This window comes from Furipterus horrens, unplaced genomic scaffold, assembly GCF_987537825.1.
Source record: "Furipterus horrens unplaced genomic scaffold, mFurHor1.1.pri manual_scaffold_10, whole genome shotgun sequence".
Lineage (NCBI taxonomy): Eukaryota > Metazoa > Chordata > Mammalia > Chiroptera > Furipteridae > Furipterus > Furipterus horrens.
In genome coordinates, this window is record NW_028327180.1 from 85,900,581 (window position 1) to 85,917,210 (window position 16,630).

Sequence of the window (16,630 nt, forward strand, 5' to 3'; positions counted from 1 at the left end):
ATATATACAGTAGTTTCCCCTTATCCACCCTTATTCAGTGGTTTCAGTTTCCTGTAGTCAACCACAGTCCGGATCTAATAAATGAAGAATTCCAGAAATAAACAATTCATAAGTTTTAAATTATACACCATTCTCAGTAGTATGATGAAATTTGAGCTGTCCCACTAGGGATGTGAATCATCCCCTAATCCAGTACATTCACACTGGATAGCCACTCAGCGGTTAGTCACTTAGTAGCTGTCTTAGTTATCAAATTGATTATTACAGAGAGAGTGAGAGAGGAAGAGAGAGAGAGCACACACGGTCACATAAGTTTTATTACAGCACATTGTTATACTTTTCCTATTTCTTTATTAGTTATTGTTGTTAACCTCCTACTATGCCTAACTCACAAATTAAACTTTATTATAGGAATGCATGTATGGAAATAAACAGTAGATACAGGGTTCAGTGCTGCCTGCATTTTCAGGCATTCATTGGGGGTCTTGGAACACATCCTCCTTGGATAAAGGGGAATACTGTATGTGTGTGTGTGTGTGTGTGTGCATATAAATATAAATATACATCGCAGGGAGAACAACTAGTGGGGAAGCCTATCATGAGACCACTACGAAGTGCAGGAATGCCAGGGAGGGTAGCAAGGCTGGGAAGAGAGGCTACCTAAGTAGGATGGAGGAGAAAAGGGCTGGGACGGTGCCTCTCTCTTAACTCAGAGTAATGAATGTGTTGCAAGGTAATTTTCTATCAAACCGTCTTCACTGCAAACCCATTCTGTTCCTTTACCAGCTCCCTTGAGCAGTTTGGACTGCCTCTGAGCTACTTCCTTATCTTTAAAATGGGGATAATCATACTTACAGAGAAGGTTTGCCCTGAGGGTTAACCCGGTATTATGGGGACAGTCTGCACCCTCCCTCACTTCTCACCTTAGGCGTTAACTCTTGCAGTCTACATCTTTCCAAGAGGAGACCTAGCCTGAGCCTCCTCCCATGAACTGAAGTAAGTTTCTTGGCATGTACCAGAAGGCCCAAGAGTCTTCAAGGTTTGGAAAAACACTCCCCAGCTGGCACTGTTTGTTTTGGCCAGGTCCCTGCTTTTGCTGACCCCACCCACTCCTCCATGTCAGTGTAAAGAGGCCTCCTGCCCAGGAGCCCCTGATATCAGACGCAGATAAGTGATACAGCCCCAGTTCACCCAGAAATACAAGGTCCTTTGGAAAATCAAACTCAAAGAGAAATAAAACTGCATACCCCAGTGTGTGGAATTTTCCTTCCTAGTAAGCACAGATAACGCAAAGAACCACCCCCACCCCACTTGTATGTACGTCCCCCAAAAGACAGAATAAAGTTTCATGGAAGCTGTATCTTTCTTCACGCTCGGAAGCCAGATGGGCAGGCACTGTGCTTTTCATTTTGTGGATGGGGCCATGGAAGCTTAGGAAGGAGGCTGCCCCAAGTCTTTCAGCAAAGCCAGAGATGAACCCAGGTTACAAACCAGGTCTCCCGGCTCTCTTGTCCCTCATTTGGCTTCCTCTGTCTCTCTTTAGGACATTGTCAGCACCACGAGCAAATGAACACATAATTGATTACAAATAGGTATCTGGATCCCCTTTATCATGTTTATTTTGCAAGTCTGATTTTCTCCATGTGTCTGTTTTCAGCACATGATGTGTGGAAGTCATGGGTACAGCACAAGTTAGCCTGATCCTTGTTCCTTTCTGCCTAAATCATACATTCTTACCTTTTTTCCCCCTTAATTATTTGGTCCCCCCAATTAGAGTCTACCTTTTGGAGAGACAGAATTCAAAATTTTCAGTATCTTCCCCAGGCCTATGTATTTGACTGGTTCTTCATAAACACTTGTGCATGTGGCAATGGAGGGAAGAGAGGCAGGCCTTACAGTGTGGTGTGGTGGGTAAGAACAAGGCCTGTGGAGTTAGGCTGCCCTGAAAAAGACCACTCTGATATTTAGCTGCTGCCTGGGATGCAACTACCCATCTTACTTGCCTTTCTGAACTTCATAATTGTTTGTAACTGAAGATAACAATACCTGCAGGGCCTTGCCTAGTGCCTGGCACATAGTAGAAACTCAATAAATATTTGTGTAAAGAATTAATACCTGTCTTCCTGGGTTAGTGTAAGGATTAAATGAGATAATGAGTATCAAGTATTTCTCATAGAACCTGGCATTTGGTAGCTACTCAATAAAAGCTATTCAACTTTTGGGTCATTATTAGTATTAAAACTAAACACAGGGATGTAGAATGCTATGTGGGTTAGGAATCTAAAAAAAAAAAAAAAAAAAAAAAAAAAAAACCAAAACCTTGAATTCAAATCCAATATCCATTATGCAGAAAAAGCTACTGGATTTGGGATCAGGATACTCAGGTGTGAGACCTGGCTCTACTGAGACCTGGCTCTACCATAGACTGTGTGACCTGGGATAAGTAACTTTACTTCTCTCAACTTCAGTGTCCTCATCAGCAAAAGAAGGAGACTGAGTAAACATTAAGATTCTATTTTTTTAGCTCTAACCACCACAGTGTAAGATGTAATTTCATGCAGGCCCCAGTTTGCCCATCTGTAAAATGACACACAGGTGTTGAGAAGCCCCTTTTTGGGGCAGAGCAGGTCCAGGGTATGCAGATCCCAATGCCCTTCCAGCCTCCACACAGCAGGTCCTGGCAGTAGTTGTTCAGCTCAGACTGAGTGCTGAGTGGTGTGACCGCTGTTCGGTGTCCACACAGAGCTGTGGTCCCCTCATGAGTTGCATGGGGGCACCTTTCCCCTCTACCTCCAATTACAGGAATATTGAAAAGAATGACCAGCAATTATAATTATGTCCCCTACTAACAAAGTTTAGAAAGGACCTAGAGTGAATAAGCTCTTCAGGAACTATTTATTAATAAATACAGTAAAAAATAATGCATTGCAGCAGCAATGTGCAACAATTTATCTTCTGATTAAAGGTGTATATAACACAATTGTGAAAAATCCTGCTTAAACTCACTGAGATCCTTTTAATCATTACCTTCTTTAGTACCTCTTTTGAAGCATTGGCCTGTCTCTATAATTTGCACAGCCTAGACATTTGACTTACATTGTCTTGACTCCTCACAAAAGCTCAGAGGGTAGAAGCAAGTCAAGCATTACAGTATTCCCTCACTTATCACGTGTATTGCATTCTAGACCCCCCCCCGCCCCCCCCCGGCGACAGGTGAAAATCTGTGAAGTAGGAACCTTACATTTATTTTAGTATTTATATATATATATATATTTTTTAAGGCTTTATAAACCCTTCCCACACACTTATAAACTGTTCCCAGTCCCTTATTAACCTTTTCCACATTTTTATAAACACTACTTATGTTTTTAAACATATTCTACACTCTTAAACCTACGTAACTTTAACGATATATGTATACAGTACCGCCAAATCCCGCGATAGAGCGAAAAATCCGCGATAAATAATTAAATATAATATTTTTTAAAATCCCGCGATAGTGAGGCCGGGATAAGTGAACCGCGATATAGAGAGGGACTACTGTAGTTACCCCCCATTTTCCCACCAGCAAACGGGGCCCAAGGGAGTGGGCAGAGCTGGCCATGGTGCAGACATCAGATTGCCTGGCTGTCCCCCCAGCACCTCTCCCCAGGAGCCCTGGTTACAACATCCCTACAAGCAACCTTGCCCTGTAGGGCAGCTCCAAGAGGGTTTTCAGTAAGCCTTTTCTCCTCTATCCAGCAGGTTGTGGGTTTTAACTGTCTTGGAGATGGCCAACATTGCCAGGCTGTCCTGTCTTGAGCAGGTGGGATCACAGTTAGAGGCAAGGACTTCTCCAAGTGAAGTGTGGGACCACCTGGTGGGTAAGCACCCAAGGAGCCTTGTTAGACATGCTTTGGAATCTGCGTTCCAAGTTTTCCCTTGCCCTCCAAACTTAAGTAGCCGATCTAGACTAGCAGAGTACTGTAGTCATTATTGTCTTCACAGATACTAGACAAGAACTTGTTTATCACATAATTTGTTAATTATCTCGTTCTCAACCTTAGAATGTAAATTCCATGAGGATAGGGACTTTGTTAGCCCGGTTTATTGCCAAACCCCGGTTTCCTAGAACCCAAAGGCCCCCACAGCACGAGATATCAGTAAATATTTATTGAATTGCATGTGCGCTAAGGTTTGAAACCACTGTCGTCATACACCACTCCTTCGTTTTACAGTGGGGAAACTGAGGCCCACTGAGTTAGTGACTGCTGCAGAGTTGATAACGGGCACCAGAAGGATAAAATCTCAGACCTCCGGAGTCTCAATCAAGGGTTGGTTCAACTCCGCCCAAAACAGTTCTCAAGAAAAAACGAAACTCAGTTGAAATAAAAGACATTTCCTGTCAATAAATACCCAGTTTCAGGGGTTTGGCCGGGTTGGGGGCTGGTAATTCCGTTTCCATTTCCTAGGCGCCCCCTGCCTCCAAGGGTTAAGGACCCGCCTTCCGGACCCGGCGTCAAACACACCTCTGGGCAGTGTCCCCGGGGTTGGCGGGGAGGAGCTGAGCACAGCGCACTGAGGTGAGGGCGGCTCGCCCAAGGTCATCCGAGCGGCGTCTGGAGGGGCCAAACACGTGGGGTGCCAGGGAACCGGCGGCCTCGGCGCGTCTTCGGGGTGAATGGGCACCCTCCTTCATCATCTTGTAAGTCGGAGGTGACATTAATGGTTCCTTTCCCCAAACTTGGCGCACCCAACCTAAAGAGCGTGAGCAGGCCCGGCCAGCCGCGTGGCTCGCTCCATGTGCTCCACCTGCGGCCGCTCTCAAGTGTTGGCCCTTTAAGACACCTCCCCCTTTTCAGCCCGCCCCCCCGTGTCTCCTGCCTCCCTCCTTCCCCCCCCCGCCCCCCCCCCCCGCTGCCGAATTGCATCAGGCACGTGCTCGGCCCCGTCGGGTCTCAGCAACCCCTCACCCCCTAGCTTGGGAGGTGCTCCGAGGAATCGGAGGCGAGGGGCGGGGCGAAGGGCGGCTCAGCGAGGCCGTGCGCGCGCGCTCCCGCCTCCGCCTGCCCGCCCGTCGCCCAGGGTCGGCCTCGGCGGGCGCGCTCCCGCTGCGCCGTCCCTCCCCTCGCCCGCCGCGTCGCGAGGCGCGCGCCCGCCCGCCGCCTGCCGCGGATCGCGTGGTCGCCTCGGCTCGCCGCGCCTCTCCCCCGTCCGTCCATATTGCAGCAGCCCCCGAGCCGGGAAGCTCGGGCCGTCCCGGCGGCGGGGGGGAGGGAGGGACGGTACGAGAAGCCTGCCAGGCTTCGGGTGGGGGTGCCTTGCGAGGAACGGGCGGGGGGGGACGCGCGCCAAGGAGGCCTGGACCGCAGAGTGGGGGGCCTTCCTCCCCCCCCCGCCCCACCAGCGGGCCTTGGATCTACGGCGACTGCATCCGACCGGGAGGGAGGCCGCGCCTAGCGTGAACCCCGACCCTTCGCAGGGACTGGGTCCCAGCGCCCCGGAGGAAGGCGTCGCGGGCGCGCTGAGAGCCAAGTTCGAGGCGGGGGAGGCCGCCTCTGTCGCGCCCGGCTTCCCCGGGGGGGCGGGCGCGCAGATGGCCACTCAGGTGGAGCCGCTGCTGCCGGGGGGCGCCCCGCTCTTGCAGGCCGAAGAGCACGGGGCGCTGGTGAGGAAGAAGCCGCCGCCGCCTGAGGGCAAGGGCGAACCCGGGGCGAACGACGTCGGAGGGGGTGAGCCGGACGGCAGTGGCCGGAGACCTCGGCCGCCCTGCGGCAAGCCACACAAGGAGGCCGCCGGGCAGCTGGAGCGCGAGAGCCCGCGGCCTTCTCAGCCGCCCAGCGCTGAGGGCCTGGCCTTCAGCGACGGGGAGGAGGGCGGCGGTGAGCCGGGCGCTGGCGGAGGAGTGGCCGGAGCCGCGGGCGCCGGGCGCCGAGACTTCGTGGAGGCCCCTCCGCCCAAGGTGAACCCGTGGACTAAGAACGCGCTGCCGCCGGTCCTGGCCACTGTGAACGGACAGTCCCCTCCAGGTGGGTCTTCCTGCTTGCTATCCTCGGTACCAGGGCCTCTTCCGGGGACCTCGGCGTCCCCTCCCCCAGCGGCCTCCAGGGCCCGGGGGTCCGCCGCTGGTCGTGGTGACTCGGGAATTTTTTTTTTTTTTAATTGCTTTCTGGCTAATTCGGGTCGATGAGCACTCCCCCCAGACACACTGGGAAACCTGCCTCTTCCGGAGGACCCGGCCTCCCGGAGGCCTTATCGGTTAGTGGGCAACGGCGTGGTCCGGGCCTACCCAGCTGGGACCGGGTGGGCGCTGATTTCGGTGAAAAGGGCCCTCGCCCCCGCCGCGTGTTGGTGTGAGAGACGCTTTCTAGACTAAATCTTTCTCGGGAAGCCCTCTCTTACCCCTCCGCCCCACACGCTCCCTTTTGGTAGCATTGCGATCGTCCTCATGTAAATGTTTAATGAGCATATGTCATGGACAGCAGAGCGCCCGGCGGTGAGTTCTTACCGACCACAAGGGTTCGGGATTTAAAAGTTAGCAACTTTTGTTCTCGAGTAGATGATACCAGGCGGTAGAATCGCCATTGGCGACGGATTGAGGGGTCGGTTACGGAGAGAATGAGGAGAAGAGGAAACCCAACGTGTCATTGAATTCGGTGGTTTCCCTCCCCGATCCCGGGGACCTTCCGCCTTGAGAGGGGGCCGGATGGCGAGTGTGCGGGGAATCCAGTTATGGGGCTGGCGGAAAATGCGAGGCGAATGAGGGGGCTTGCAGCTGCACGAGGGGCGTGTGGCGGCCGAGGAGGGAGTGGCTGGGCTGGGCGGGCGGGTGACAGTTGGTTGGGCGCCGTGCGCCGCCGGCCCGCGGGCTGCTCGCGGCCGCTCAGCCTGTGCGTTCGGCGCCCGCCGCGGCGCTTGGGGGGTGGGAGGCGGGTGCGGGCCGGCGGCGCGGTCGGGAGTGTGCGTGTGCGCGAGTGTGAGTGCGCGGCCCCCCTTCCCGGCATTCCTCCGCAGCCGGGACAACGTGGTGCCTCCCCGCGCGGGGAGAGGCATGTGACCGGCGCTCTCCGCGCTCTCCCTCTCCCTTGGTTTTTTGGTCCTTTTGGGCCGGGTCCCAGGGGAGGTTGGGGGTGGTGGTGCAGGAAATCCCAAAGGAGCCGTGTCAGCACGGGGAGAGAGGCCGTGCAGAAATATGGAGGCTCGTTTGGGCCTCCTTTTGCCGAGAATAGACCGTCGGCTTGGTTTGGGAGCACGCCCTCTCGTCCCCCTTTGCCGGCGCGTAGGGGCAGAAGGCGTCTGGATTCTTTGGTTTTGGGTCCTTTTGAAGTGGGCCGGTATCAAAACCCTATTGTAGCTAGAGTGATGGCCTGTGGCCATTGCCCTAGTGCCTTTTCAAAACTCCTCCCCTTCTGCAGTCACTGGTTGAGGCTGACTGGTGTAAACCATCAAAATGGGGAAAGTTGAAGAGGGGAGCTTAATGCCTTCACTTTCAAGGGAGTAGGATCATTTGTAGTCCTAGGAAAACCAGAACAGCTAATTCTGAGAATGGCGTGTTGCAATTTTTATTTCTTTTAAGGTTGCTTCATTTGGAGGAGGGGACCTTGAGTTTACTAAAGTACCTCAAACCGGGTTCTCTTCCTTCTGCCCTTCCCCCTTTTCCCTTCCAGAGCCCTCTTATGCAAAGGGCAGTGCTGAAACCTCCATTTTCTTGCATATCCCTCCTGGTCCACCCACAGAGGGAGGGAAAGCAACTAAGACAATCTTTGGTCCTTCCCCCTCTTTAAACTCAAAGGGGTATAATCATCCCCAGGAGAGAGCATTCCTCAGAAGTTTAAATGGGGCTACTTACTCTGGCTGCTGCTGCTGCTTAGCCAGTGGTGAACCTGCCTTGTGGGTTTTAAATCAGCCATGACATCAGGTGCTATTGGGTGCCTGAGCTGGTATTTTGTGCAAGTCCAGGGGCCCTTGATAGGGTGCGTCACTGAGGTTATTGATCGTGGGAAGAAGACGGCTTGGCTGACATCTCACCTTTTCTCTGAGTGGAGAAGCTGACTTGCTCTAAGCGTCCAAAGCAAAATCTTAGTCGTTGGATTTGCTCTGTTCGTGTTTTTTCTGGAATCTTAAGGCAAGAAAGTGTCATACAAGCTACTCATTGATTTTGACACTTAGGAGTAGTCTTTGACAGACTAATTGAATTAATTCAGTGGCTTCCATCTAATCCTGTAGTTAGGGCTTGGATACTTCTTGCAGGAGAATTTTGTGATTGACTTGTCTGTCTGGTGAGGTTAAATGGTCCTTTCATTGTACTGGACGTGGGTCTCTAAGGCCCCTTTCCAGCCCTGATTTTATTTGCAGCTTGGACAAGTATAAATGGGACACCCGTGGAGTAACAGTGTGGTCTTGGGGATTTTTGTGTTCTGTGATGCATATGTTTTTGGGAGTCTACAGAAATGAGTGCCTCATAAGCAAGCGAAAAGCTTTCCAAAGCTTACTGCAAATGCCTATTTTTAGCCCTCCTTTTGGCTCAGATGAGAGTGTTTTGGTTCTTTCAGGGACACATGCAGTAACTAGTAATAAAAGATGTTTTTCGATATTCCCCCCCTTGCTTTTGGGGTTCCCTATTCTGGTTTAAGCTTCCACGTCTCACATTTGTACTTTAAAATCTTGGGGTTTGCATTTTGGCTTTTTGTATTTCCCTCCTCAAGAATATTTTGAAAACGTTTACTTTTTTTTTCCTATCCTAGCCACAACTCTTTAATTATAAGTACAAGAGACACAGAACATCTTAGTTAAAAGAAGAAATGATATATAGCAAAGATTCTGTGGTCAAAACTACATGGGTTCGAACGCCAGCTCTTACCACTTGCTAGCTGTGCTGCCTTGGGCAAGTTTCCTTAACCATTCTGTGCCCTAGCTTCCCCATTTGTAATAGGGATTAGATAATGATTTATCTGCCTTTTGGGCCTTTTGTGAGTATTCACTGTGATATGTGTAAAGCATTTTAGCCCACTGCCTGATATGTGGTAGCTGTTATACCATGTCTGGGAGACTGAGACTTATGGGACTTTCCAGAGGTCTTCCTGAGTCTGTTTTCTCCACCTGTAAAAGAAGGGGGCTGGAGAATGTACTACTTTCCTTTTCTGGTGTTGTATTGGCTCCATGAACTATATGGGATCATCTCCTTAAAAAATGAACTCTTGCTTATCCACAGACGTAAAGAGCATGATATGGATCATCTTAAATGTTGGTTACCCAAAGAATTGGCTATTTTTGCTTTGGAATGTGGTATGATGACTTCTAAAAATAAGTTTTAACTTGTTTATTTGCCTTTCATTAGGATGGGGAAAGGCCATTTTGACTGAAGTAAAAGTTGACTGTGGCTAAGTGCACGTGCAGTGCGCTGAGACTTGGCAAGTGTGTCGTCACTACACGCTTCCACTCCCCGCAGTGTGGGGAGTCCCTGCGTTGGTTGTGTAGCACCTCTGACTTAAAACTAACCTGTGCTGCAGTCTTTTCTTTTTTTCCTTTCTTCCTTTTTATTTTTATTTTTTTTAAAGTATATTTTATCGATTATGTTGTTACTGCAGTCTTTTCTTGATTTCTCTTTAAAGGAAAGTTGGGGCAGGGTCTGAGACTTGAGTGTTTATGTTCTGGGCGTTATTTTTCTCTGTGTCCCTTGAAGTGTACAGCTAACTGATGCCACAAAATAAAAAAGGGTTATAATCTCAGCCCATGACAACCCCAAGAATCCTCCACCCCACTGAACTGGCCTCAAATAAGCTTCTGCTTCCTTGCTTTACTTTCCTTCCTGGGTTTGGGCCCTTCCTCAGGTCCCCCTACCCCATTGCACTAGGTGAGGCATCTGTGGTTCTGGGCATCAATCTTCACTGTGTGAAGACCTCATAGCCTCAGACCTATTTCACCTCCTGATTCCTCCTTCCCCACCACTAAAGGTAGACTGGAATGCATGTGAGAATCACATAGTCTGCTCTTTTGAGCTCCAGCTTTGCTTCTTTTGCTGCTGCTACTTTTTCTTTATTGAGTTCTAATTATTGTATAATACTATATCAGTTACAGTTGTACAACATAATGATTGTGTATTTGTATGCATCCAGCTTTATGTTTGACTTGCTGTGCGATCTTGGGTGAATTACTTGACCTCTCTGAGCCACTGTTACTCTCAAAATGAGAATGATAGTTACTATTTCAGAAGGTCATGAGAATTAAAGAAAGTGATATTTATAAAGCCCTTAGCAAAGTGCTAAGCACAGAGCATCTGTTAAATGCTACGTATTTTATAATTGCCGTTCTAAAATTTTTATGATAAATGATCACTATTATTAGAATTTGTTCGTTCCACTTCCAATTCTGCTCGTGATCAGCATTGTGGAAACCCAGCAACCCCAGTGCTTTCTCTTGTTTCTTCTTTAAAATGACAGGATTGTGTTAGGTCTAAATATTGTCAAAGTTTTTTAGTATTAGAAATACTTTTTTAAGAAAAATTCCTATCCCCACAAAAGAAAGATACCAAAACAGAGCTGCTTTTTTGCATGTGTGTGTTTATACCTGCTATAGTGGTAAAAATCCAGCTCTGTGAGGGCTGGAGTGACTTCTGGTTTCAGGAACATGGGCCGTTCACTTGGGGGTACATGTCAGACATTGTGGAACAGCCAGACATTATGTGCCTTACAATGCTGTAGTAGCAAGTACACAGCATTGTCTGAAAATTTCTCCCCACCAAGTAAAAATTGAACCCAAACTTAATAGAACCGTTGATCTGGGGGGACAGAGGAACAAGCCAATTGACTGTGAGGTAGCAGTTATCCTATTCTAGAATGTGAGACATTCTACAGTACAGAATGCTTTTATCAGTCAGTAAATGGCATTTTTAAAAACGAAACTGTTTCAGATGAAAAGAGTGGAGATACCAATCAGATCAGTACTGTATGGATCCTATTTGAAGAAACCAGTTTAAGAAGACATTTTGGGGACAGTTGAGGAAATCTGATCATTTTAGATTTATATTAAAGAATGTATTACTTGTCAGAGTTGGTAATGGTATTATGGTGGTTTTTTATTTGTTTTTAACTCCATAGCTGGTTACATTACACACTTATGGTTAAGAACTGCTAGGTTAGCCTAGATAAATGAGGGCTTAAAGCTTTTTTTCTATAGTTCAAATTACTTTCTCCTCTTGGTAGCTGAAGTTGGTTGGAGCATCATCCTGATATGCCCAGGTTGCGGGTTCAATCTACAGTTAGGGTACATACAAGAAGCAATCAGTGAATGTATAGATCAGTGGAAAAACAAGTCAATTTCTCTCTCTTTCTCTCTCCCCCCTCTTCCCTCCTCCCTTCCTCTTTCCTTATAAATAAAAAGTTTTTAAAATGCATACAATTAGGGCATCCTCTGAAAGGGAAAGGTGGGGGGAGGTCTTCATTTGAACCTTCAGCTCCCCTGCCCCTTTTTCTGGGCAGGGAATTTGGGTTTTACACTAACTGGGAGGTGAGTGCTTGCTAGGGAGGGAGAGGTTAGGGGTGGTTAGAAGGTGGTTCCAGGCCCTTGGGAGGTGGTGGGTAGTCTTAATCCTCCTTGAACCCTGACCCTCCCAAGAGGCAGTCTCTTGGGTGACCACCCCATTTGCAGTGGAACCTAGGCAAGAATAAGCATTTTATAGCTGTTACTCAGCACTGTTTGTCTCCCTTTGGTAGGTGGGCAGGGGGAGGAGGATGAGTGGGCCTGAAACCACAAAACCCTCTATAAAATGGAGAGCTTGGCAGATGGGAGTGCCCCTGTTTGCAGAATCCAAGACAAGCTGAAAGGGGGTAATTAAGAGTTTTGGGGCTTCAAGAGGGCTCATAGGTGCCTCAGTCAGGGCTCACAGTCCTCACTGGCTGATCCAGAGCAACAAAGGAGTGGCCAGGAGAGAGGACAGCCCTACCTTGCTGGGGGTTCATGGTGAGAAATAAGTTTTGGTGCCTGGCTAATGTAAGTAAAGGAAACAACAGGGTGAAGGAGCAGGGGAAACAATGGGGTGATGGGGTTTAATTCAGAGCATGGGCAGCGTACCTCTCTCTGCTCTCAGTGACCTTAGCTTGCTTTGCCTCTTTTTCTTATTTACAGAATGGGACTACTGCCGCTGCTGAGGCGGTTTTAGAATCAAATTGATATTGTGTGGGTGTAGCATAGTTCCTAAGTTACAATGTCCTGCACAGGTGTAAGTGGTTTATATTCCAGAATATGCGTTCCAGAGCACCTGTTCTGGGGGTTATCCATACCTTTCCTAACTGAGGCTGGATGATAGGAATTAGCTTAATTTTCAAGTAGTGCTATTTATAATAGTTACTAGGGCCACCTGGCCAACTTCTTCAGGCAAACAGCTTAGGGTGTCTCCCTGAGGGAGTCCAGAATCAGGACAGTCTTGACACGGTACCTTTTTTGGGCTATGTCTTTGGACTGGGAAAGCCCTGGGTTTAGGGATGGGGTTGGCAGGAGTGACTAGTGTGGACCTTGATTGATGAATTTTGCAAAGCCAGCCATATGAATATCATGTATGGTGAGGGGCTTCCCCATCTCAGTTTGGGGCACTATTAGTAACCCAGATGACCTTGTTTACAGGGTGCTTTGTAATAACCTTCCAGAATTATGGTGGTAATCACCTTACCCTCCAGACATAATGCAACTCAAGGTAGCCTTTTTTCTTCCGCACTTTAAAGTTAAGTTGCAAGCTTCTCAGAGGAACTGAAGTCCCACAGTAACTGGGAGCAACCTGGATGAATGGTCCACCTGGGCTCTGTGTGGCTTTTGCTCTTCTTGTCACATACACTAGTTTATTGAAGCTTTTGATAACCCAGAGATTAATAATAGTGATACCATAGTTATGATTTATTGGGTGCTTTCCATGTTCTGTCCCATGTAATCTGAGCAGGTGATCTTTTTTATACCCACTTCACAGATGTGGAAAGTGCTCCCGGATGTATTCAGGTGCCACAGGAGGTTCTGAATTCCTTGACATGGTGGTAATACTTAAACAGTTTGGATGGCAATTTGCCGTAGGACTCTGCAGCTGCAAATTTGCGAAGTATTTTTCTAGATTTGTTCATTCAGAAAACATTTGAGTTAGGATTCGGGGGTAAACAAAACACTTTACTGCTACGATTGGGCTTATATCTTGGAAGTCACAAATGGGCATCTTCCACCTTACCTCCTCAAGCCCAGTCCAGCCTACTGACAGGTTTTGGCCTTGTGTTTAAAAAAAAAAAAAATTACATTTGTTTATTTGCTTATTTATTTTTAGAGAGGGGGGAAGAGAGGGAGAGAAACATCAATGTGAGAGAGGAACATTGATGTGTTGCCTCTTGTATGCACCCCAACAGGGAACCAAACCACAACCTACACATGTGCCCTGACCAGGAATCAAACTGGCAGCCTTTCACTTTGCAGGATGACACCCAATCAACTGAGTGGTGCTGGCCAGGGCAAATCACCTGTATTTTTAAATCAAGAAAATTTATTTGGAAACTTGGAGATTTGCAGCTTCTCTTTAAAAAGCCAGACTAAATATACAAAAAAAAAAGAAAGAAAGAAACCTATTGAATTTATACTTTACATGGGTGAGAAGCATAGTAGGTGAGTTATAGTAATAAAGCTGTTACGGAAAAAAAATAAGACCTGGCCACACTGAGCCTCTGTCCAGTGGTGGGATGTAGCCTCCCTTTAGACAGGGATGGCCTGTGGGCTCAGACTTTGTATGTTTTATTGTACAAAGGAGAGAGAGCAGTGTCTTTCCAGCCTACAAGCTGAGGGAGCATACTCTGGGAGAAGAGTTTGAGAGGAGACATTAGGGAGATCTTAAGACCTAGGGCAGGAATTGCTGTTCCTAGAGGACTCCTTACCAACCTCTTTTGAGGGAGAATGAGTGTGAGGGGAGACAGGATACCTCCAGGCATTGTGGCCAAAGGCCCCAGAGCTGTAGTAAAGAGCTGTCTGAGAGCTAAGGTATGGGCTGCCAGGGAAACTGGGTTATCTTAGGCCCCCGGGCCTTTGTTCCCTTCACCCATCTGTGAAATGGGTGTGACATCTTTGATCTCAGTCTCTGAGGTCTCCTTCAGCTCAGACACTCTGTTAGATGTGAGACCAACTAAGGCAGATGCTATTGTGTCCTGGGGTGTAAAGGGGAAAGATCCTGGCTAGGAGGCCTTGTGCATCATGGTCCTGCTTTTGGGCACTGGATCATTAAATTCTCTCTGGGAACCGGAACCACTGGAGAGAGACCTCTCCAAGGCAGAGCTGCTCCTCATATAGTTCTTGGGGTGACCCTGGGGGAGTAGGGTAGAGAATTTGGCAGGAAACTGGAGATCAGCCTTCTAGTCCCAGCTGTTTGGTTCACTTGCTAAGACACCTTGGATGGCTTAATAAACATTTCTGGACTTCCTGTCCCTCTGCTGAAAATGAAGGTGGTTGAGCCAGAAGACCTTTTAAGGTCCTTTCCCACTAGGAAGTTTGCTATATCAAATTGGAGATCAAAACTACAGTTGGTGACAAAGATTTCATCTATCGGGGATTGTTTTTTCCTCCACTTGCATGGACCAGCTTTAGAGTGTCATCCCCGAGAGGTTAGCCAAGGCTGTGGGATTCTTCTACCTAGGTGTGGGGCATCCTGACCTAGGCTGCTGGGAAAAGATGGGCTAAGATGGGCTGCCCCAGAAGGTTGGGGTGCCCTCAGCAGTATAGAGGCAGTGGTGGCACATCTCTTGGAATATTACTGAAAAGACTGACATATCCTGTACCTGGTTATGTTGGATGACTGCTGAGACCCACCTCCCCTGCTTCTGGCCCTGAGCTTTAGAACCTAGGTCTGGAGGAGGCCAGGATCAAAGTATCAGTGGTCTCAGTAAAGAGAAGCTGACCCATCTAAAGGAAGTGAGTATTCGGAGTCCTCAGGCTTGTCAAGAGAAGCACCAGGACTTAAGCCTAACCTTTTTTTATGTGAAAGGAACTAATTTGGCTGCCACCAAAGTGAAAGCCATTCATCTCACACATTTGAGTAACCTACTAAGTGTTAGACCATGGAATTCTGATAGGAACAAGACTGAAGGGGCCTGCTCTCATAGTTTATATTCTAATGGGCAGATGCAGTAAACCAGCAAGGTAGTTCTGGTTATCACTGCCAAGCAAATCACACCAAAACTTAGTACAACGATGTTATTCACCAATTTGTGGGTCAGCATTTGGACAGGGCTCAGCCGAGTGATCCTTTTCTACGTGGCCGCAGTAAAGGTGGCAGGTGTCCTGGTCTGGAGGGTCGACCACAGCTTCTCTCACGTTTGGTACCTTGGCAGGGATGGCTGAAGGCTGAGTTCAGCCAGAACTAGAGGGCCCTCTCCAACATGGTGGTTTCAGAGTAGTAGGACTTACTCCGTAGTGGCTTAGGGCTCCCAGCGAGTATCCAAGAGAGAGTAGATGCTGTCCATATTCTAAGGTCCTAGGCCTGCGCGCTGCCACAGTGTCACTTTTACCATATTGTGTTGATAGAGGTCACAGATTCTGCAGAGTGAAGGAAGGGAAGGGGACATGGGTCCTGCCTTTCAATGGGAGGAGTGTCCATTTAGGGCCGTCTTTAACACTACAGGCAGCTTCTGATTGTGGTAAGTGCTTTCTGAGAAAAACCAAGTAAGGCGATGTAACAGAAGAGTGTTGGAGGTATGTGGCTGGGGGCAGCTTCAGTCTAGGTGCTCGGGAATGCCTATAAGGGTGAACTGAGATGGGATGGATAGGGAGCCTGGTGGTGAGCCTGGAGGAATGTCAAGTGCGAGGTGGTAATGAGTGTCGACTTCTCCAAGGAGCACACAGAGAGGGCTGTGTGAGAGAAAGGCAGTGGGGCTCAAAAAACAGAAAAGCTGGAGGCCTTTGGAGGCCAGTTTAGGAAGTTTGGATTCTGTTCTGAAAATAACAAAAGAGGTGGCGTGACCTCATTTCTGCTTCGGGATTATGCTGTTCTGTTGAGAATGGACTGGGGTCGGTGCAGAAAGAAGCCAGGCTGGAAGCAAGGAGACCCCTTTGGAGACTTCTGCAGTAGTCCAGGAAAGAGATGAAATGGAATGGATGATGGCATGGTGACTCCGGCCTGAATTTTTTTTTAAGCTCCCCCTGCGACTAGGCCACTTAAAGAGGAAGTTTTCTGATTGCTTTTCTTACTTCCTCCTCTTTTTTCAAACTGTCCAGAAGCTGAATTGGTTGTACTGTGCCCATTAGTCAGAGGGGTGGCCTCAGGTAGGCAGGTGTTTATTCCCCTGGTTCTGGGTCTCCTGGCCCCAGATTCAGGAAGAGTGCTGGTGGTTTCCTTGCAGAGACCAGCTTTCCCTGGCCTGTCCCAGGAGGCGGAGTGATGAAGGCGTGTGGGTGAATACCATGTGGGTGAATAGCATGCGGGCACCAGCAGGGGCTGGGGCAGGGGTGGTGGGGCCTGGGATGGGGAAGGAGCCTGGCCTGGCATCCCCATGTTGTAGTTTTCTGTTCCTAACTTCTTGTCCGAAACCACCCTCGCTTTTTTATTTCAGGTAAGATCTTGAGTGTGAGTCGGGTTGAGGTGACAGTCTAGGGAACCAAGTTTTTTCTTGTTTTTGTTTTTTTTAATATTTTATTTATTTAC

The 16,630-nt window shown here is 48.5% G+C and overlaps 1 protein-coding gene and 1 long non-coding RNA gene across 4 annotated transcripts in view; one reads left to right on the top strand and one right to left on the bottom strand.

The window, feature by feature from the left end:
• Window positions 1-4,137: 4,137 nt before the first annotated feature.
• Window positions 4,138-4,805, bottom strand: LOC150000906 (uncharacterized). Its single transcript, XR_016513582.1, has 2 exons — window positions 4,509-4,805; window positions 4,138-4,340 (listed from the first exon to the last, which is right to left on the bottom strand). It is a non-coding gene; the product is annotated as an uncharacterized LOC150000906 (long non-coding RNA).
• A 331-nt stretch (window positions 4,806-5,136) lies between these two features.
• The window catches only part of LARP1 (La ribonucleoprotein 1, translational regulator), a 47,943-nt gene continuing 36,449 nt past the window's right edge, over window positions 5,137-16,630 (top strand). For all 3 annotated transcript variants that reach the window (XM_090288472.1, XM_090288474.1, XM_090288473.1), the window contains exon 1: window positions 5,137-6,008. In XM_090288472.1, coding sequence (XP_090144598.1) covers window positions 5,576-6,008 — 433 coding nt within the window. In that variant the 5' untranslated portion in view covers window positions 5,137-5,575. The remainder of the gene's footprint in view (window positions 6,009-16,630) is intronic.